Consider the following 21,802-nt stretch of genomic DNA (forward strand, 5'->3'; position numbering starts at 1 on the left):
TGAGTTTCCATTAGCTAATCTCTTACATATAAATAATGATCTCACAGGGTTACTGCAAGAGCGCTCGGTCAACTATGGAGTCCTACACTGTGCTTGCCCACAATGCAATTACTTAGCGGGATGTAGGCTGTGTGAGTGCTGGGGGACACAGAGAGCCATGGACTGTGGCAGAGGGAGGGGTAGTCACAAGTAGGGTGATGGTTGGCTCCTTGGATGGGGTGTTTGAGATCACCGCTGATACCGTGGGTCAAGGACCTTGCAGTTGGGGTTTATGAAGAGACTCACCCTCCCTGTGTCCAGCCACAGCCTGGAGCAGGAACCACTGGGCAGTGGGACTTTTCTGAAGGGTCGTGTTCACGCTCCTTACCCATATGGAGGCAGGCTGTCAGCTTCGCTCTGCGTCCTGAGAGAGAAACGAGCCACGTTTGCAGCAGCTGCTGCATGGGGTGTGGGTGACTCTGGAATTTTGCAGAAACTCCAAAGAATCCGGGATGGCTGTCTGGCGGGAGGGCGGGGGGTGGGGGTGGAGCTCACAGGTAGACAGCAGCACCCGGTGTGTGTCCATTTCTCTCTGTCTGTCCACCTGCCTGTGTCAGAGAGGCCAGCAGAGGAGACCAGGAGAAAGAAGAGACCATACTGCCTGAGGTCCCAGAGAGCCATCCAAGCCTGTGATGATCACACATGTTTGTAGCAGACGTTCAGCTGTCAGAGTCTTTCCCTTACAACCTGCCCTGTGAGGGCAGACACTGTGCCCAGAGGAATTAAGTGAACCCCCACCTTCCACCTCCTAACCCCAACCCCACAGAGGTAGGCCACACCCCAGCGGACAAACTATATATTCTTTACAGCTCTGGGCTGCTCATGGGCTACATCAGCAAGTGACCTTGACCCACAGAGGGCTAGCAGCTGCTCAGTGCCCTGGGGATACCAGGTAAATCATAGTCCCTCCTGTCCAGGGTTAGGTAAATGCTAAACAGGGTTGGAGAATGCAAGAGAAGGACCAATCACTTTTAAAGGGAGGGATCTAGAAAGGCTTCGTGGAAGAAGGGTCATTTAAAGCAAGCCTTGAAAGACAAGTAAATCGTCAGTAAATAAAAACTCATATAAAGACATTGTGAGCTAAGGGAACAGTGTAGTGAAAGTGTAGAGACCTAAGGACCAGGCTTTTTCACTCCCTCCCCACTCTGGGAATGGAGGAATGATCCAGAATGACTGTAGCAAGCTCCCACAGAAGGATAGAGTAAGAGATAAGGCTGGAAAGAAAAGTTGGGGTGGGAGAGGTAGCCATGGAGGGGGTTGGACATCACCCTGAAGAGGCCGTGAGGGTTTCTAGGAAAGGATAGAACATGACCCAGCTGTGAGAAGCTGCAGCTGAGGACGAGTTAGAGCCAAGGAAGGAGCCAGGAAGAGGCTGCATGGCCCCACTAAGAGAAGACGTGGAGTAGCATGTGGAAGGGGCCAAGGGGAGTGGTAAAAATCACAGAAGGAAAATGGGCAAGTGTTGGCCATTTGTTACATGTGGGCAAGGGACAGCGCAAGGCAATGACAAGCCTGTGAGCTCAGGTAATGACCACGCTGGTATTTACATTAAGAGAGAACATCCTACCTCATGCCTGCAACACAGTATAGCTTACAAACAGTCTGCAATGTGGGGCTGTGGTTCTCCCCAGGTCAAAGCTGAGGCCACTGAGACTCCAATGTCTACGGATCACACAGGGGTGGTGGCTGGGAGACGGAGCCAGGACTTGAGCCCAAGGCTTCGAAGGCTAGTGCCTTTGCCCACAAGGAGAGAGCTGAGGGCTGTCGGATAGAGAGGAAGGGTGCAGAGCTCTATTCTGGAGTATCTGGGGTGGGCTGGGTGGGAAGGCAGGATGTCCCTGTGGAAGTGCTAAGGGCCCTGGGAGGGCTTGTCCCGGGGACAGTGGAGTAGGAAAGTTCTGATCCTTTGGCCTTAGAGAAGAAAGGCCTTCATCTGGCTGGCTGCAGAGGTCCCTGCTCAGGGCGCAGAGAGGGCAGGGGCACGTTTTGCTGGAGAGTCACTCCTCCCACGCCAGCTCCAGCCCCATGTGTGCCGTGGAGCTAGGGCCTTGTGCCAAGCTGCCGAGGGCGGAGGGGCTCCCGGGCCCAGACTCCATGGAGGGTCCCCAGGTCTAGCCTCCGCCCACTCTGCCCCATACGGCTCTACCATAGTGTCGCTGGAAGAATATCAGTGCCGCTTTACAGAAGAGGGGCAGTCAACAGCAAGGGCCTGTGGCCCTTATAAGGGACTGGAAGGTGGGATATGCTGGGCACACGGATGCAGCCCTCACTTCCTCCTCCTGGAGCTTCCCGGCCGCCCACTCCGTCACGGGCTGCCCCCATGCCTCGTCACAACCCAGCCAGCCTCCCACCTCAGAGACTCCCTGGTGGGGTCCTGTCCCGCCATCAGGGCAGCCTGGATGGTCTCCGATCCAGCCAGCATGATTGCCCACGTTGTGCCTTGCACACCTCACGTCCTCCTCCCCACATCTCTCTGAGGTGAAGACTTCCGTGACCACGTTTTCCAGATGGGGACCCTGAAGCTCAGCGTGCTCCCATCCAGGATACAGGGTCAGACAGTGGCAGGGCTGGGACTGAAAACCAAGTCCAAAACATCTGAAGATGCGTGCTTCTGATGCACGTCCCCCAGGGTCCGTCCTGCAGCCGGCTGAGCACTGCCCTGGGCCACGGCAAGCAAGCGAGGACTTGGCAATGGCCAGAATGCTCGTCCAGGGAGGCGCTGCCAGATGAGGCTGGAGGACGTTCATTAATAGTGGCAACAAAGCGTATCTGTGCCAGGCGCCGTTCTCAGCACCGTATCACATTACCTCCTGGAAGCCTCATACGTACTCTATACCGCAGATACTATGGTTATCTTCGTTTCACATGGGAGAAGGACCGAGGCCCAAAGAGGTGTGTAACGTGGCCAGGACCCCAGAGCTGGTATGTGCTGGAGCTACAGTGATGTCGCGCAGAGGGAACCAGAAGTCAAGGCAGACCTGCTTTCCCTCTCTCTGCCTCTCTGTCTCCGTGTCTTTCCGTCACTCACTCGACAAACAGGCCTGGAGCGCTGGCTCTGTGCCCTGGCCCGTCCTCAGGAGACTAAGAGGAGCTCACAGTCTGGCTGAAGGGATGCACATGCAGCAGAGGCTGCAGAGACCCAGGGCGCAGACGGGGCAGGCCCGCAGGTGGGGCGGGGGCGTGCTGCGCGAGCCGCCCAGCGGCAGTCCTGGGGTGGCCTGCACAGCTGGCCTTTTTCCATAAGGCACCAGGACCCCAGGACTCAGCTCCTGGGTGAGAAGCAGGAGAGGCCCCCAGCGCAGAGGGGAGCTGGCTGGGCATGCAGGGGGGTGGCAGAGGCCGGGGTTGGGGGTAGTGGGTGGGAGGGGTGGGGCAGGGCAGACAAAGAAAGGAAGAGAGGATTCCAAAAGGGTCAGACCCTACAGAAGTTGAGTGGCAGCAGGGCTGGCTGTGGGCCTGCCTGCCATTCTTTCCAGCGCACTTCACAGACTTGCTTTCGGACTTGCCACCCCTCCAGCCTCTGCCCATCTGTCTGTGTGTGGCAGGGCCGGCCGGCCACTGTGGGAGTGTCCCCAGGGTGCGGGGGCGCGGCTGAAGGCGCGGGGGGTGGGGGGGTGGGAGGAGGGCCCTGGGCCGACTCCTCCCCCCAGTGGAGGCCCTGGGGAGGCCCCTGGAGGCGGGGATGGGGGTCGAGCCTGGGCAGAGGGCTCCAGCAGAGCCCGCCCGCCACTTCAACCCGCCCAAGTGGGGAGGAAATGCGATGAGCCGGCCTGGCGTGGAGCCCCAGGAAAATGCCCAGCAGGTGACGGGTATATAAGTGGACGCTGGCTCTCCGCATAGTTATGTGAGCTGTCACAGCGTAGCCAGCTCACCATGACAAGCCGGCAGGGAGGGCGGGGCAGGCCCCAGACGTCCTGGGAGCCGCGTGGACGGGGCAGCCGCGTGGACAGGGCAGAGTGGCCGTGTGTCCCCAGACCTGCCTGCGCGTTTGCACAGCGGGCTGGCCCATCTGTGTCCCCAGGCTCTGGGGCGCCCGGGGCTGGGGGGCTTTGGCAGCCAAAATTGCCTCCCTCATTGCCCTTTAGGCCTAGAACCTGGTGCCAGTCCTTCTGAAATGAAGAATTTCGGTTCCTTCACGGTGCTCGTGAGTCTGAACATGGCGGCCTTACCCATTAATCACAGCTGACGCAGGTTCCGGCCCACGGGTCCTGCATTCTCAGAGTTCCAGACACTTGACAACTTCACCCCGGGCTCTGTTCTTTGCTGATCGGCACTCAGAGGCAACGACCAGCATGCGATGCTCTGTTTTTACCTTAAGGGATGGGGGTGAGAAAGGGGTAGACGATTCGCGGGGCTAAATGTGCACTGACCAAGGCGTGGCACTGCAAGTCCATGGAGATCTTTCTTTCATCGCTGTTATGTCATTATTTTGAAGTTACGTGCCCTTATCTCCTAAAAGGGCCATGTTCTGGATAATCGAGTTTCCTTTCTGCTTAATCGAGGTTGGGTGTGCCCGTGATGCCCACTGTGCCTAATTTTTTGTAGGTAGAGATCATTCATTTCCTGTCTCCACTTCAGCCCTTTGTGCCTCCTCCATCTACCATGAGAGAGAACTTGACTTTGGAAGGTCTGTTCAACTCTAGAAGAATACAGCTCCCAACACGTAGAGTTATAATATTGGCATCTGCCAACGTGCTCCCCAACTTAGCTGAGGGAGAAATAAGAGGAGCAAGCCACGAGTTAGGAGCCTTTACTCTGGGGGTGGGATTGGCCTAATCGTGCATCCAAGCAAGCCTTCCGACCAGGTATGGAGCAGGAGCGTCTGCCCTGCCAGTCCTGCCGGTGCCCCGTTCCACCCGAGGTGACCTCTGCCATCCCTTTGGTGTGGATGGGGCAGCTGTACATGGGACGCATGCGCCCCTTCGGGATGTAAAACCCGCTGGTGTCCACTTGTTCATCTTGCAGTTGGAGAAAAGCAGGCCCCCAGAGGGCGACGGGAGCTTGCCCTAACCTGCACAGCCACATGGGGACTGGAGGTATTCTCCATTCCTGCTGGACTCATCCCCCCACCACATCCTGTCCCCCAGACGGTCCCCAGAGCAACTGCTGGGGTCACAGGGAGGCGGGCGTTTTACGGAAATGAAGGCAAGACAGAGGGATATAGAACAGCCCATGACCAGTGTTAGCCAGCGCCACGGGGCCTTGCCGCCTCCCGAGGCCAAGAGCTCCAGCCAAGCTGGGTGTCTGGTTCCGGATGCCAGCAGACAGCCTGTTCTTCCTGACAGAACAAAACACACTGCCACATCCCTAAAACCGATGGGCCCTTAAAGCCACCACCCACCGCACAACTATTTCTAGGAATGAAGTCAGGTCCAACCTCCTCTGCTCTCCCTGGGGCGCTTGCTCACTCACCCTTCTATTGGCTTCTGCAAGGGTAACAGATCCCACAAAAGTTAGGAATTGGCCTTGGCACTAAGCTCTCCGTCCTCCATGCCCATCCCCCTTGAGGGGTGGACACTCGAGGCCATGCAATCATGTTTCTATAGAACAACAGGCTCAAAAATTCATGAAAGGAAGGAGGGAGGGAGGGAGGAAGAGACATACAGAGAAGGTACCAGATTTTATTATCCAAAGGCAGCGCAGGCTGGGATCCCATTTCTGATGTTCATTTCAGCGGCTCTGCAATGGGGTGTATATTCTTTATAGCATTTGCCCACCTTAACTCCCCCCACCCCACCCCGGTGGATATGATGAGTCACTTTCTTGGTAGCTCCAAGGTCTCCCAGCTCTCCTCCACTCCTGTGTACCCCTGGTCTCTGTCATCCAGCCAGCACAGGAGGCTGGGGCCCTGGGGATGAACTGTCCCTGGACGCTCCATCCATGGTGCCCTGGGCAGAGCACAGTCTGCCCCTGCCCCAAGACAAACAGGCAGGCCCTTCCTCAGGTTGCAGGGGCCACAGGAAACACCAGTGGCCACACATCCTGTCTCATCGCTCCTTGACTCGTGTTAAAGTCGGACAGGCCTAGACAAGATCTTGTATGAGCCGGGGCTTTACAGGTAGGCTCTAAAACCCAGAGAGGACAAGAGGCTCTTTCAGGGTCACCCAGCCACTTCTGGAAGCACCCTGACTAACCAGTGGCATGACTGTCTGCTGGCTGAGTTCCGGGATCCATCTGTGTTACAACGGGAAAGTGACTTAAGCTCTCCGAGCCTCAGCCTTTTCATCTGCAAAATGGGGGCAATGACGATTGCACTGCACTGTTGTGGGCATTAAGGAAATGTGTGTAAAGCACTTGGTACAGTGCCCGGCACAGGGAAGGTGCCTAATCAATGGTATTGAGCTGCGGTGACCCTGCTCTCCTGAACCCCAGCCCAGCACCCTTTTAACTGCTCACATTGCCTCTCTTCCCAAGTGCCCTGGGGACCAGCCCTTCCCGCGGGCTGTGAGCAGGAGCCTCTCTAGGCTGCCTGGCAGCTGCAGCAAACATGAATATCTCCACTGAGCCCCATGCTGTATCCAGAGCACCCGTGCTCAGGCGGACCCAGCCCTTTGTAAAGACTTGAGATCGGCGCTGGGAGATGGGGGCAAGTCTTGGCTTCTGTGCACACCGCGTGGCCCTGACTCTCTGGGCCTCAGCTCTTGCATCTGTCAAATGGGGCTATGACAGCCTCACTGAGTAGCTGGGTTCATATCTGGGCAGGTCCTTTGAAAGCTCTACAGTGGATTGCTATTTGCTCTGAACCTGCCAGTTGTTGTTTTCATATTTATATGAAGGTGGATAAGACCTGACCCCCTCCTTCTAGAAGCCATTCCCCTCACTGGGTCTCCAAGCAGTGTCCACAGGAAACATAGCCCACCTAGATCCTGTAGTTTGTACATGCCAGATGTGGGGTTTAGAATGCATGGTGGCCTTAGAAGCTTCTTGGGGAGAGGTGACCCCTTCATTCATTCCTTCTCATGGGCAGACATGGTGCTAGGGTCCAGGGATATACGGATCAGTCTGACAGACAGGTCGGCCCTCCTGGAGCTTCCAGTCTGGTGGAAGAGATAGCCAGTAAGCACGTAAGGAAATAAATAAGAAAATACCATTGATTGTTATGATGAAAGTGAATCAAGACATACTTTCTATAGGGTCGGATTGGTGGGGAGCAGCATATCTGTGTTTGATGGTGATCAGGGAAGGCCCCCAAGAGAAGGGCGCATTTGACCTGACAAGAGGGAACTAGCCATGTGAAGAGTTAACAAATGAATCCGAACTCAAAACATGCTGAGAGTAAGCTTGGCATAGAATAAAGCACAATAAAAGTGCCGATTGAATAAATGAATTAAATAGTTAAATCAGAGGCTGGGGAGTGAGCGTTCTGAGCAGGAGCAGTGTGTGCAAAGGCCCTGAGGTGGAAATGAGCTTGAAGTGTCTAAAGAAGAAAAAGGTCAGAGTGGCCTGACGGGATGAAGGAAAGAGAGAGAAAACGGGGAGCTCAGAGGGGTCGTGGGGCCAGCCCTGTGGCACCTTGCACACCTCTGGCGCTGGCTTTGTAAATTTCACCCTCAGTGAGCCAAGGGTTTTAAGAAGGGGAGCCACACACTCAGGTTTACATTTTACCTTCCTCTTGGCCTGCATGGAGAATGGATTACAGAGGTGGAAAAGCAGGGAGAGGAGAGCCCGTTGTGGGTGCCCAGGTGAGAGGCGACGGTGACAAAGGAGATGTTTTGGAGATGATGCTGGCCCGCCTTGCTGACGGGCTGCCTGTGGGGGTGGGAGAGGGAAGCGTGCAGCTGCAGTGTGAAGGGCAATGAAGAGGGGCTGCAGCCCGAGGTGCCGGGGGTGGGGGCCGCTGTCCAGGAGGGATGGGAAAGGACTGGAAGAACGGGCTGGACGGACAGGACAGTCGGTGGCATTGAAGGAGTCTGGTTGCTTGGGGGCCCTGTAACTGACACGCCCCCCGGCAGTGGTGTCCGTGTGCTAGAGGGAGAAGTCAGCTGAACGGCCTGGTTTCACCTCTGCTTCATCAGGCTTGCCCGGCTTAGACCCCGCAGAGAGGGCCTGGGCTTGGGGGGCAGGAAGAGATGGGCGGCCCGTCCTAACGGCTGTGGGAGTATAGCGTGTTGGCTGATGAGATGCAGAGGGCCCTGGAGTCAAAGATGTCCCGAGTTCCCCTTCCTGCATTTCCTTCCCCACTGACTCCCGAAATACTAGGATCATGGGCCCCCCTTTGAAACTTGAGCTATGTAAGTTTAGGACAAATTAAAGGAAGTCCTGCTTCTCATAGTGACTCGGGAGCTCAGGGGACTGGTTACCCCACGAGTTGGTCCAGGCTGGGAATGTCACAGGATCCCAAAGGGATCTGGGTAAAAAGACAAAACGGAGCCCTAAGTGGCTCCTGAGAAGAGACCTGGGATCTGTGTGACCTTTACGTTGACGTCAGAGAGGAAACCAGTCCCCAGAGGCTTCTGCTGGCAGTGGACTCCAGAACCCCCTCAACCTAGCCCCATGGGCCTCCTATCCCTGGGCGCCAGAGCTGGAGGGCCCCTAAACTGCCCACTCAGTCCTCTCCTTTGACGCAGGGCACTCCTCTGTCACCCCTCTGCCTGAAATCCCACAGTGGTATCAGTGCCTTCACAACAAAGTCTCACTCGGCCGTCTGGCCCCTTCTCTCCCCCGGCCCCCCGTCCACCTTGTGGGCTCGCTGCTGCTCAGCCTTCCTTGGGCTCTCTCCCTGCCAGGCCTTTGCCCCTGCTTTGCCCTTGGTCAGCGGGTCCTCCCACAGAAACTTATCTAGGGACACCCTCCCCGATTCCCAGGCTCGCCCCCACCAAATGCCTCTGTTAAATGCTTGCGGGTCTTCTGAGCAAAACCTTACCCTGCTGTGTCATCACGGCTGTTTGCATGTCTGTCTCCTCTCTAGACAGTCAGTCTGTGCCCTTCCCAGCATCTGGCATGGAGAAGATTCTCCACAAGTCATCACTTAAGGTATCAGGCCCAAAGAACAGATTTGCCTTGCACAAAATCACAATAGCATCCTTTCATCCATGCATGCATTCATGTGTTCAACTCTTGCTTTTGAGCACTCACCCCATGCCAGGTCTTTGCTAGGTGCTGGGGACCCAAGGGTGAGCAAACTATAACCCCTGCCTGACCTTACAGAACTTCTGGTTTAGTGGGGGAGGCAACTTCCATCAGTTGCACCAGCAAATGTAAAATTGCAATGGTAACCAGCCACACCAAAGGGACATACAGGGTTTCATGAAAAACTAGAAAAAGTCCTTAAGGTCAGGGAGGTCTAGGAAGGCTCCCTTGAGGCAGTGATCCTTAAGTAGTAGAAATTGAGGGCTCCAGGTGGCTCAGTCAGTTAAGCATCCACTTTCAGCTCAGGTCATGATCCCAGGGTCCTGGGATTGAGTCTCGAGTCGGGCTCCCTGCTCAGCAAGGAGCCTGTTTCTCTCTATGCCCCTCCCTCCTTCTCTGCTCTCTCTTGTTATCTCTCTCTCTCAAATAAATAAATATAATCTTAAAAAAAAAAAAAAACCCACAGTAGAAATTGACCAGGCAAAGAGGAACCGCTTGTGCAAGGGCCCTGGGGTGAGAAGGAATATGGCAAGAATGAGGAATAGAAGGAAGGAAGAGCAGGGTGGCCAGAGCAGGGAATTTGCAGACAGAGTGGTATGAGACAGGTTCGGAAGGCCAGCAAGTAGCTGGAGTGTACGGGGCTTTGCAGGCCATGTTAAGGTTTTGGTCTTTATGTTAAGAGCAACAGGGAACCACTGAAGTGTAGTGAGCAGAACCGGTTGGTGTCACGAAAAGCTCCCTGGCTTCTGTGCAGAGCAGGGACGAGAACCAGGTGTCCTCATACCCAGCCGCCATGTGATGTTCATATTCTGTAGCCCTCCGCTCCCCCCCAGGTCATGGCATCTCTAAGGACTGTATCCCGCCCCCCCGCAGCATTCATCTGACCAGGCTCACGGGGCACTAACATTATCCCCAGCCCAAACCCTGGCTTTCAATGATGCCGTAGTCTTCTCTACACCCTTGTTTCTAGGAGCCAGCACAGGCTGTGGGCGCCCAGATGCTGACCCCCATGCGGTGAGAGTAAACTCTTTATGTTCCCCAGCTTCAGAGCCTGTGGCCAAAGTCCTCTTGCAAAAAAACTGGTTTGTGGGATGTCTGTGCGGGAGGATGTGGGATCATCTCCTCCTGTGCCCACTGTCAGAGCAGGAAGGGGACCCAGGGAGGTCCTGAGTCTCACATAGTTCGGGCACACTACACAAAGTGTCCCGGGATTCACCCGGGGGCTGCGGAGGTCACCCGCCTGCACTGGAACTGGTATGATGATGTTAACTCCTCCCCACTGCACCCACAATCTAGGGGCAAGGCAAGAAGATGGAGTTACAGCCTGGGGGTGGGGGGCCCAAGTCTGGGGGTCAGGGCCCGACCCCCCTGGCCATGAGTCCTCACCTTTACCATTTACCAGATGCGGGCTCTTGGACAAATTACCTAACCTCTTGGATCTTCCTTCGTCCACACGGCCATGTCCATTAGGACTGCCACTAGCTACATAGGAGTCTATATTTAAATTAATTAAAATTAAATAAAATTGAAATTTTAGTTCCTGGGTCACACCCGCCATATTTCAGGTACTCATGTGGCTCGTGGAAATTGTATGGGATGAGCACAGATGTAGAACATTCCATTACTGCAAAATGTTCTATTGGACAGCTTTGATCTGTACAGACAACGAGAAGGCTCGCTCTGTGGATCGTGACACGATTAGATGAGCCAACAAATGCACAGCCAGCCGCACGGCACCGAGCATATAGTTAGCGCTCAAGTCATGTTTACTGGGATGGTGAGGACGGTGAGGAGGTTGATGGCAGGGCGCTCACTTCCACGTTCACTCTCAGCATCCTGCTGCAGCCACCGGGAGAGGTGCCGCCGGCCAAAAAGAACGTGCTGGACCTAGGCATCCATAGACCTGCATTTACCTGTCAGGGAAAATGTGTCGATCGTCTGCTCTGGGCCAGGCACTGTGGTAGGCCTGTGATAAGTCCCAAACTTAAACAAGACACGGTGCTCAACGTCCAGGAGAGATGCCCACAAATACACAGGGGCAATACCTCACGAAGGGAGCTGAGAACATCCTGCTGTCGAGATCGGTCCCGTCGCAAATACAAGGTGGTCTGAACCTGGTGCTTCGGTCCTCATCTGTAAAACAGGGAAATAATAGTAGCCACCCCAGTGGGTTGTTGTGCGGATTGAGCGGGTTAATGCATGTGGCATGCCTAGCATGGGAGCAGACACAGAGTGAACGTTACGGAAGGGTAATGTTCCCATAACCCTGTATCCAGTGGTGTCGGGCAGCAGGGAAGATGGAGAAGTCACGGGAGGGGCAGTCTGGGCCTGAGTTGCAAAGGAAGTCGCTGATGCAGAAGGGGCCATTGGCCAGGTCTTTGGGGCTCTGGCAGTCCCTGGGCCACCGAGCACCTCCAGTCTCCAGATCCCCATACTTTTCCAATATTCAGATCCCAGGACATAGTCCCTGATTTCTGTACCCCAGAACTGCTCAGTCCTAGAGGATCCGTGGGATGTGCCTGGTAGACCTCCCTAGGCTCCTGATACTGTCTGTTCTGTGTCATGGCTGAGCTCGCTCCTACTCACTCCTCAGGCCTTAGATGACATGTCCCATGCAAGGCGAGCTGTCTCGAACCCACACCCCGATTAGTTTAGGTCCCCCGAGTTTCTGGGCCTGGCACGGGGTCTGGCACATAGTAGGCCCTCAGCACATGATAAGAGCGCAGCTGAGGGGACAAAGGTTCTTGGTCCTCAGCACACATGTCCTACTCAGCTGCAAGCAGGCCTCGAGCACAAGCAAGGATGAGAACACACATCTCTCCTGAGACCCCAAGGGGCCACATGCACTCAGTAGAGATGGGGTAACAGGCCAGGAGCTGAAGAACAAAGAGAGGGAGAAGAGAGAGTCCCAGGTCCCCTCAGGCCTCGGTTTCCCTACCTGTAGCATGCCCAGCATGCCCCTGAGGCCTCGACCTGTGCTGCCCTTCCCTGAGTCTGGGCCAAGGCCGGGGTTTGGGGCTCCCCTCGGCCGTGTCCTGCTGGGTCCCACATGCTCTTCAAACTTCATGCTCTGTGACGTCTCTCTGCTGCCTCCTTTCTTCTCAAAATGTTCTCCTCTCTTCCGGGAGCCTGTTTCTCCTCGGTTTGCTCGCGCCTCCCTTCTCGGTCACCTTTGCTGCCTCCTCATCTCCTTGCAGTGTTGGGGCCCCTTGAGCCCACCCTGGCCCCCAAACCCTCCCGCCTAGTGACCTCGTCCACTCCAGTGACTCCCGTTTCCACGGACATCAGTGTTTCTCAAATTGCGGGTCCCCGCCTATCAGCATAAAATCAATTTAGGGGGCTGTGACCAGCATTGCTTTTAATTAAATGAAATCAAATAGAAACAAGTGAAGTAGAAAATATTAAGCGCATCACGCCTGGTTGGGGAGCTACTGCTTCATGAGGCTTTTTGCTTCTGCCGTGACTGAGCTTCCTATACTAGGTGAGTCGAAACTTTGAAAGCCACAAATACGTGGGCTCTGCCATCTCCCCAAATCCATATCTTTAGCCTGTTTTTCTTCCCTCGTCTGGATCTGTCTGTCCTGTTACCTGCCCACTGTCCATCTCTACTGAGATGGCCCACAGGGAGCTCCCAGTTACCGAGTCCAAAACCGAAGACTCCCCATCTTCCCCCTGAATCAGCGCATCCCTCTTGTATCTCCAGCCTCGGGGAGAAGCAGCCCTCTCCGCCCACCTCCGAGACTAGAAACTAAAGAGCCACTGTGGCTTCCTCCCTGGCCCTCCCCCTCCGTCCTCCAGGCACCATGTCCTGTGGACTCAGCCTCCTTGGCATTCCCTGTGACTCTCCACTCCTCCCCACCTCCTGCCACCATCTTACTGCGCCCTACCATCGGCCCTCATGGAGATTCTTGCCACGGCCTCCTAATACCTGCCCTCGCCTCCGTTCTGGTCCCCTCCACTCATGTGACTTGGCAACTAGAAAGGTCTCTCCAAACCGCAAACCCAAGCAAGACCTCCTTTGCTGAAGACATTACCCGTCCCCCGGGGTGCTTCCATGATTGCACTTTTGGCTCAGCCTGGTCTTTTCCTGTGTTCCAGCCATGCCACCCTCAGCCTCTGCACCCCGCTAGCCTGCTTCACCTTTCCTCTCCCTCAGCCTGCCCTCCCTCCCCAGCAGGAATCAGCTCAGGCCACCAGATCTGGAAAGCTCTTCCTGCCTCCTGCACCCGTCCCTACACCCCTTCCTGGCACTACCTCGGTCCCCTACTTGTTGGTCTTCTTCCAAATCAATGCCGACATCCACCTGCAGCAGAATCACCCACTCTGCTTAAAAATGCAGATGCCCAGGGCCCATACCAGACCTACAGCCTCAGAATCTCCAAGGGTGTGACCTAGAAATCTGCATCTGGATAAGCCTTCCCAGCCCTCCTTTTCCTGTTGAGTTCCGGAAGCCACTGTTCTATAGACATTTCATTTGAGCGAATTCTTTATGCTCTTCTTTCCTTCCCCCCGACCCCCGCTGGATGGCGAGGTCCCCGGGGGCAGGTCCTGAGGCAGGGACGGACACAAGGCCTCGCTATCCCGTTTCCCAGTGTCGGGCACAAGCCCTGGCACAGAGCCGTGCCCAGGCAGTTCTGAATGAACCATTCCTGGACGTGGCACGGATCCAGGCCCCCCTTCCAGCCTGTGCCGGAAATAACCTTTTATGAAGGCTTTCCTGAGTGCTTTGCGATCTCTCTGGGAGGCCGGGCAAGTTTCCCTTGGTTACAGGCGAACTTAGATGAAGAGTGGCCCAGCCCTGGGTGACAAGGGGCTGGGGGTGGCCCCAGGACAGGGAGCCTGGATGAGGAGGGGGTCTGGTCTGGCTGGAGGGGGCCTGGGGGAAGGCGTCCTGGTTCCTAATCAACAGGAAGGGCCTTCTTCCTCCAGGATCACTTTTCAGCCCAGCTGCTTGGACATAACCTGAGCTGGGGTTGGGGCAGTGGGGGAGGGGCGACGACAGACAGACAAGCTGATGGGAAGGCCAGCATGTGGACACACAGCCAAGGTCCCCGCACGCCTCCCCAGCTCCCACACACCCCCAGTGCCCGGGAAGGCCTGTCCAGGGGGAAGGCTCAGCTGGTAAACACTTACTGCCCTCCTGTTCCCCTCCCCCAGCGCTTTCCTCCCATCCTCTGCTCTCTCCAAGCCCAGGGACATTCAATCCCTCCTTTGATGGACAGCCAAGAAAAGACTTCTTCCACATCCTAAATTTGTTAGCACCAGCTAATCATCTTAACCTTCCTCCCTCCTGCGCTCCCAACAGGCGCCTCCTTAAAGACACAGGGTGCTTTTTTGATTCTCAGCAAGGAGCCCCCCGCCCCCGGGGTGGGCGGTGGGGGGGGATTGTGGGGGGGACCAAATTCCCACCCCCTGAGGTCCCTCTGCAATGAGCAAGCTGTGCAGGAATTTGGGGTGGGGGTAGTCGTGGCAGCTCTGCTGCTCAGAACCCTCTAGATCTCCCTCCATCATTCTCAGCTGGGCCTTCCCAGCGGGAGTTGTCATCTGCTCTCCTCCTCCGCCTTCCACCATCCTTTAGGGGCTCCTCCCCACGATGCTGCTAGAAAACAGAAGCTGGCCAACTCGCAGGTGGAGACAGACGATGAGTTCTCGTGCTCAGACACTTCACCTTACCCTCTCCTATTTTCTTCCGTCTTTCCTGGCCTCTCCCCGTCCTCCCCATGACAGCCACCATCTCCTGCAGGCTTTCCAGTGTGCCATGCACCATACTGGGGGCTTGACTCCAGCTTCTCTAGACCTCTGGGAAGTAGAAATTCTCATACCCATTTTGCAGATGACAAAACGAAGGCTCAGAGAAGTGAAGGAATGTGTCTGTATACAAGGTCATCCCTTAAGAGTGAAGGCTGATGCTTGGACCACAGCCTGACTCAAGAGCCGTGCTGTTGACCACGACACCATCCTATTTCCCAGCACGTCTGCACTGCTCACGCGTGCACGTGGATTAGTGACCTGCCACAACCCGTTCAGTGTAAGCACCTGTGAACACCTCCTCCAAGACCAGGCGCAGAGTACATCCTCAACATAGGAGTGCCCCTCCCCCCTCCCGTCCCCTCATCTCTCTCTCTCTCTCTCTCTGCCCTTTCTCCTTCCCTCCCTGCTTACAACCCAGGTGAGAAGAGCCAGGACAGAAGAGAATGTGGCCACAATCTCATTCTGGCCCTAAGCCTCTCAATAAATAATGGGTCTGTGTATAAACCACTGGGTCTGCAGCATCTCAGCCTGGGAGGACAGGCATTTGCAGGGGAGGGATTCGGAGTCCTCCGAGGGAGGGACAGGGGCCTTTGGCCAAGGTGGGGGAGGGGCTCTTATTCCCCTTTACCCTCCCTGTCTGTGACCCACAAAAGCCATGTGGCAGGCCCCACAAAATCAGCCAAGAAACTTAAAGAACGTTCGAAAGCTTTTCCCCATCAAGGTCCTCAGGGGGCTGGGGCTGGCCCACTGCGAGAGACGGAGGGTGGGGAGGGGGGCCCTCTCCCTGCACAAGGCTAGATCCTCACCCAGAGGAATGAGAGTCAGCCTCCTTCCTCTGCCCGGGTCTGGGTCCTATAGTGGGTTGAGCTCTAGGGTCATTGGCTCAAGCCCTCTAGATCAATGAGGGAGAACGACTGGAACCAGCTGAGATGAGGGGCTCTGGGGGAGACGTTGCCAAGCAGATGGGATCTGGTGGCTGCATGAGTGTCCGAGGCTAGTGACAAAGTATGAGCAAACCGTGCCTGAAATAAATTAACATCACCCTGTGGCGGACCTCCTCCACCCACGTGACGGCTTCCTAGCAAGAAGCAAAGCTGGAGTTTATTAAGTGCAAGGCCTTTATGTCCCTATGTCCTGCTGTCACGATAGTCTTGCAAGCTGGTACTCTTCGTTCCATTTTATAAATAATGAGACAGAGGCTCAGAGAAATTAAAAGAAACTTGCTGGCCTCTCTATGGCTACTAGGAGGCACTGGGATTTGAACCAGGTCTGTTAGGCTGCGCAGCTCAGGTAGCCGAAGGAAACTTCTGATCTGGTGTTGTAAGGATGTCGGGAGTATAAAGCAACCTGCGCTCAGTGAAAGAGAGGTCAGCCCGCAGGCGCACCCTTTCTGTGTTTCCCAGACGGCGTCAGCTTCACCTGTCTTCCCCACCCCAGACTTCTGTTGTGTCTTTCTGGAGACGTATAGACCAGGATGTTTCACTGGACCAGAAAGGGACCCCCATACCCTTATGAAAACAGAACGAAGCCACCCCCCCCAGAAGAAACAGCTGGTGCTCTCGGGGAGCGGGAGGATAAGCAAGGGGACCCTGTCGCCCCTGACCGCCCCCCTCTGACAGCTCACCTTCTCCTTCCATGTCACAGGCGGTCTGGACGTTTGTGAGCCAAGGGCTGCCACGTCCAGCCCACATTTGCTCCTGCAACACTGTCCCCATGGGATTTCCTGCTCTTGTCACTGTCCCCAGCTGCCCAAGATCCCCTGAGCCCCTTCTCTGCCTGAGCCATGAGGGGAGTTTGTCTCCATGTTCCCCTCCAGCTCAGATGGACTGCAATTGCCTGAACAGTTCTACCAAAAACAAAGAGAAATATCAAAACCATTTTTTTTACATGTCTTAGAATTGTAAAAGCATTTTGAATCACCATGCTTACACGCAATAGGTTTCTCGCATGCAGGTACTGACCAAAGCCGCACGCTGCTTAGCTTCCAAGATCACATATGTTCAGGGTGATATGGCGTAGACTCGAGCAATAGGTTTCTGGCCCTAAACCAAAGGAAGGTCATTTCCAGGCCTCAGCCCCATTCTCTGGTCCCCCCAGAGACAAGATAAGAGCTTCCCTCCGCTGGAATCCCTTTCCCTCTTCCTCCAGGAGGACAGCTGGAGGCTGGCAGAGATGCCCTGGTGCCCTAGCCGGGCCCTCGTCCTGTCCCTCCACCCCGCCATGGAGGCCCATGGTGGAGACCAGACTCAGCGGCCAGGTCAGCCCTCTGCTCTGCTCTTGGGGAAGGGCTGTGGGATTACTCCCTCATGCTAGCAGCTTTCTATTCTTATTTCTTGATAATAAGAGGAGAGGCTGTTTTTTCTTTCTTTCTTTTTTTTCACATCTCCGTTTGATCCTGGCCTCAGCCTCCCCCACGCCGGGCCCCCATTCGGAGGACTTTCTGGCCCTAGTCGCATAGGGGAACTGGTTTCTCAGAAGCCTTGTGTAGCCTTGTATTGTCTTGTGTCGTGTTCAGGGGCTGGCAACAAGGAGAGTATCTCCTGACATCTTCCCAGGCTGCCTCATCTTGTCCCCAGGGCAGGTCGCCACTGTCATCCCCAAGTGACTCTTTTATGGGTGTTTTTTCCCATCTGCTGAAGTCACAATGTTCCTGGCCTCCTTCCAGGCCTTGCCCACTGTGGGCTGCCTAGCGGATTGCAGCTTCCCTGAATTGTCCTGCCACCAAGCCTGGGATATGCACCCGTCCCACAGCCAGCTCCTGAGTGAGGTCAGAGGTCAGGAGAGCAGCCGGGGTTGACCATCCTGGGCTCCACTGAATGATTTATTAGCCACTGTCTCCATTAGGGGCTGTTAGCACATCAAAGCCGTGATTGTAGAGCCTGGAAAAGTAGAGACCATGACAGATGACAGACAGTAGCTGTGGCCACACCATCAAACCCACTCCGTGAGCAGGGGGTGGAGGGAGAGGGTGTCACTTTGGTTCTTGGCTCCAGCACAGGTGAAATGAGATCCAAGTGTCCGTGTTCCTTAACATGGAGTCGTCCTTCGATGCACGAACCCTTGGGTGTGGAACTCTGGAAGTCTCGGCTGTCCGGTGCAAGGCAGGCAAAAAGAGTGGATTCTGGAATCTCTAAGATGGGAATTCAAATCCCATCTCTGGCCTCTGGGACCTGGGGGAAATGGGGCTCATCATGGGCTCTCGAAAGCCTGGGCCTTGCTTCCGGCAGGATGCAGATTACAACACCGCTCTTGGAGGCCTAGGGAGAGGCCTGGGGAGGGCACATGGGCCCACGTGTGTAAACTGCATGGCTGGGGGAGCTCGGCAGATAGGATTTCTCAACACAGGGCCCTGTGGGGACTTCTCGGTGGCCATCCCCGCTTGGAGGAGGACGCCGCCTCTGCTCAGGGCTGTGCTGGACATTGCCGTGCTGTCCGGTTCCTCGGCTGTCTCCCACCCGTGCGCTAACAGACAGGCTGTTCTTTTTTTTTTTTAAAGATTTTATTTATTTATTTGACAGAGAGAGGCACAGCGAGAGAGGGAACACAAGCAGGGGGAGTGGGAGAGGGAGAAGCAGGCTTCCCGCTGAGCGGGGAGCCCGATGTGGGGCTCGATCCCAGGACCCTAGGATCATGACCTGAGCCGAAGGCAGACGCTTAACGACTGAGCCACCCAGGCATCCCCAGACAGGCTGTTCTGTGAGCCGAGGCGCCGGGGCGGCTTAGACAAGGTGGTGCTCTTCAGCCAAGACAGTTCCTGAAGACAAAGGACAACGGCACTGCTTTCAGCGTCTGGGGGACTGTCCTTCACCCTCTGAAGGGGAGCCGGGGGGCACGGCACCCACCCCTGGGGCCTTTGTACTGGCGCCAGGACATAGCCTGGACCAGACGCTCCACCTCGGCCTTCACAACGGGGAGCCGCGCATCCCTTGGGCAAGTGCCGGGTCCCTGGAAGTTTCTATGGCATTCTTGTTTACTCTTCAGAACTGGGAGGTTTATCAGACTCGGTGAACACATCTGTTCCCCTTCGGCTCTGACTTTTGAGGATTCCTCTGGCTCAGACAAGTGGGAGAATCAGAGGGAGCTCCACCTCTACCCCTAAGCCAAAGTCTGGACACCCCAAAGGTCTCCCAGTGCACTGGGGACGAGACCAAGCTCCTCAGTCTGGCCTCCAAGATCCTCTGAAGTCTGGTCCCTGCGTGGCCTTCCTGCCAAATCTCATGTCAATCTCTTCTTTTCTCCCAAAGCTCTAAGGCAGTGCTGCTTAATGGAACTTTCTACAATGATGAAAATATTTTATACCTGTGCTGTCTGATAGAGTAACTGTTAGTCACATGTGGCTATTCAATACTTGAAGTGGGGTTAGTGAGACTGAGGAACTGAATTCTAATTTTATTTAATTTTAACATAAATGGCCCCAGGTAGCTTCTGGCTACCATATGAGACATCACAGTTCCAGCCACTTAGGCCTTTTTCTCTATTTCCCAGAGACCCAGGATCGTTCCTACCTCAGGGCCTTTACACTTGTCATAGTTTGTGTGGAATGATTAGCCCTTGGATCCTCGCACACTGGCTCCTTCTCATTTGTTAAGTTTCAATTCCAATAACTTCCTCAGAAAAGCTTTTCTCTACCACTGAGGCTAAAGCTTTTTCCCCAGTCCCAGGCCCATCCAGTGCATTACCATATACTTCTTCATAGCAGTTACCAATGCCTGAATTTTCTCACTTAATTATTTCTGTTTAATGTTTGTTGCTTGCAACTAGAAAGAATAGTAACAATGTAAAACGTAATAATGTACATGGACGTACTGCGTGTTGGCTACGAGTTTGAACACCTCACATACATTGTCCCATGGAATTCTCACCACGCCCCCATGAGGTAGGTGCTGCTTCGTGCCCATTTTACAGATGAGGACACTAAGGCTCAGAGGTTGACTTGCCTAGCGTCACATGCCAGGACTCACTCTCTTTTTCAGCTCTGTAACCGCAGCGGCAACTTTGGACAGTGTCAGACACCAAGGGCGAGGCCTCCAGAAGTAACTGTTGACCCTGGGCTGGCTAGGACTCTGCTGGGTGAGGAGGCTGGCCCATATGGCCCCAGGAAGGCCCTGGCCCTGGGTGTGGGCACCGGCTCTGCAGCTCCGTAGAACGCCAGGCTGGAACAGTGAGCTGGGGGTGAGGTCCAGGGTGGCACTGAGTATGACCTAGAGTCTCACCCATTCAATCCTAGGAGACTCCAGTGGACTGACTGGGGAGAGTAGTGGGCTTGGCTGGGCCAAACGGACAGATCTTTCTCCTGGGCAGTGAAATGTGCTCTCAGCCAAGGTGGACTCTCACTGGCTAAGGCTGGGCTGGGGTTGGGGCTGGGGCAGAGAGGCAGGGGCAGAGGCAGGGCTGGGGCAGAGAGGCAGGGGTAGAGGCAGGGCTGGGGCAGAAATAAGGGCGAAGTTGAGACTAGGGCAGAGGCAGGGCTGGGGCAGAGACAGAGGCTGGGCTGGGGCTGAGGCAGAGACAGAGGCTGGGCTGGGGCTGGGGCAGAGACAGAGGCTGGGCTGGGGCTGGGGCAGGGGCAGGGGCTGGGCTGGGGCTGAGGCAGGGGCAGGGGCTGGGCTGGGGATGAGGCAGGGGTTGGATTGGGGCAGAGGTTGCTCAGTCTGTGTTTATTGTACTTTCCTGGTGCCTCGGGCAGAAAAGGACCAGAACTTTGGAGACCACCCAGCTTTTTCCTCTGCAGAGAGCTCTCACACTCTCCTGCCCTCCCCGCCAAAGCCCAAGCCTGGGGCTGTCCAGCTGCAGGAAGGTGGGGTGGAGGGGCTCTGTGCAGAGCCGCAGTGGGGAGAGGCTTCTCTGCTGTGAGCTCCTTCATGGGAATCAGCACCTAGTAACACAACCTGGTGTCCTGGGGGACCTGCCCACCCCACCCACCCCCGCCCAAATGGCATCTTCTCATATTTAAAAAGCCAGACAGGGCCTCCTGTGGGGAAGGGACATTCCACAAGGAGGGGATGCTGGTGGGCACAATTGAGAGAGACTTCACCCTCCTCTTGATGCTGTGGTTCTGTCCCCATTTCCTGTAGGGTCTGCACAGCACCCCCTCCCCCTGAACAGACCCCCCCACCCCCGTCACTACACATGGGGCTTAGAGGGGTGCAGGAGTTTTGGATAAGGAGACTGAGGGACACGTGTTAGTTCCAACAGAGCCTCTTTTCTGCTGGGTGACCTGGAGTAAGCTTCCTGACCTCCAAGCTCGAAGTACAGTGCTCTGAAAACTCCCAGGAGGGGCACCTGGGTGGCTCAGTTGGTTAAGCAACTGCCTTCGGCTCAGGTCATGATCCTGGAGTCCTGGGATCGAGTCCCGCATCGGGCTCCCTGCTCGGTGGGGAGTCTGCTTCTCCCTCTGACCCTATCCCCTCTCATGCTCTTTCTATCTCATTGTCTCTCTCAAATAAATAAATAAAATCTTTAAAAAAAAAAAAAGAAAACTCCCAGGAGTTTTTACGTGCGAGGTCAACAGCAAGTGCAAAAAAAAAAAAAAGTCATAACGACGGTGTTCATACAAGTTTCTGTGTTGACCCAACAATTCCACTACCTTAGCCTAAGAAAATAATTTATCAAATGTGCTAAAGGCACAAAGGTATTTATTGTAGCATAAAATAGGAAAAAACAGAAACTTCCAGATCTAGCAGCCAACAAATCTAGGTAAATCATGTTCTATTGTGCAGCCCTTTGAAAAATGGTATTTGGAAGGCTGCACGATGTGGGAATATGTTTACCTTGTCACGTTAAGGGAAAGAGGCAGTGTGCCACGTTACGTGCGTGCTCCTTCCCACCCTGCAAATGTAGGGCTGCATGTGGAGGAGGATCAGATGTTTCCAGGAGAGAAACTGGAAACAGTTGTGGGAGAAAGGGGGCTGGGGGGTGAGCGACGATGCTTTTCTTTCACAAA

At 55.2% G+C, this 21,802-nt stretch overlaps 1 protein-coding gene across 1 annotated transcript in view; it reads left to right on the top strand.

The window, feature by feature from the left end:
* LOC118018211 (collagen alpha-1(XIII) chain-like) overlaps window positions 1–21,802 on the top strand; it is a 143,370-nt gene that overhangs the window by 25,474 nt on the left and 96,094 nt on the right. Inside the window, exon 3 of the mRNA XM_035016667.1 lies at window positions 20,825–20,832. Coding sequence (XP_034872558.1) covers window positions 20,825–20,832 — 8 coding nt within the window. The remainder of the gene's footprint in view (window positions 1–20,824; window positions 20,833–21,802) is intronic.

This window comes from Mirounga leonina, unplaced genomic scaffold (genome assembly GCF_011800145.1).
Source record: "Mirounga leonina isolate KUSES-001 unplaced genomic scaffold, KU_Mleo_1.0 Mir_106, whole genome shotgun sequence".
Lineage (NCBI taxonomy): Eukaryota > Metazoa > Chordata > Mammalia > Carnivora > Phocidae > Mirounga > Mirounga leonina.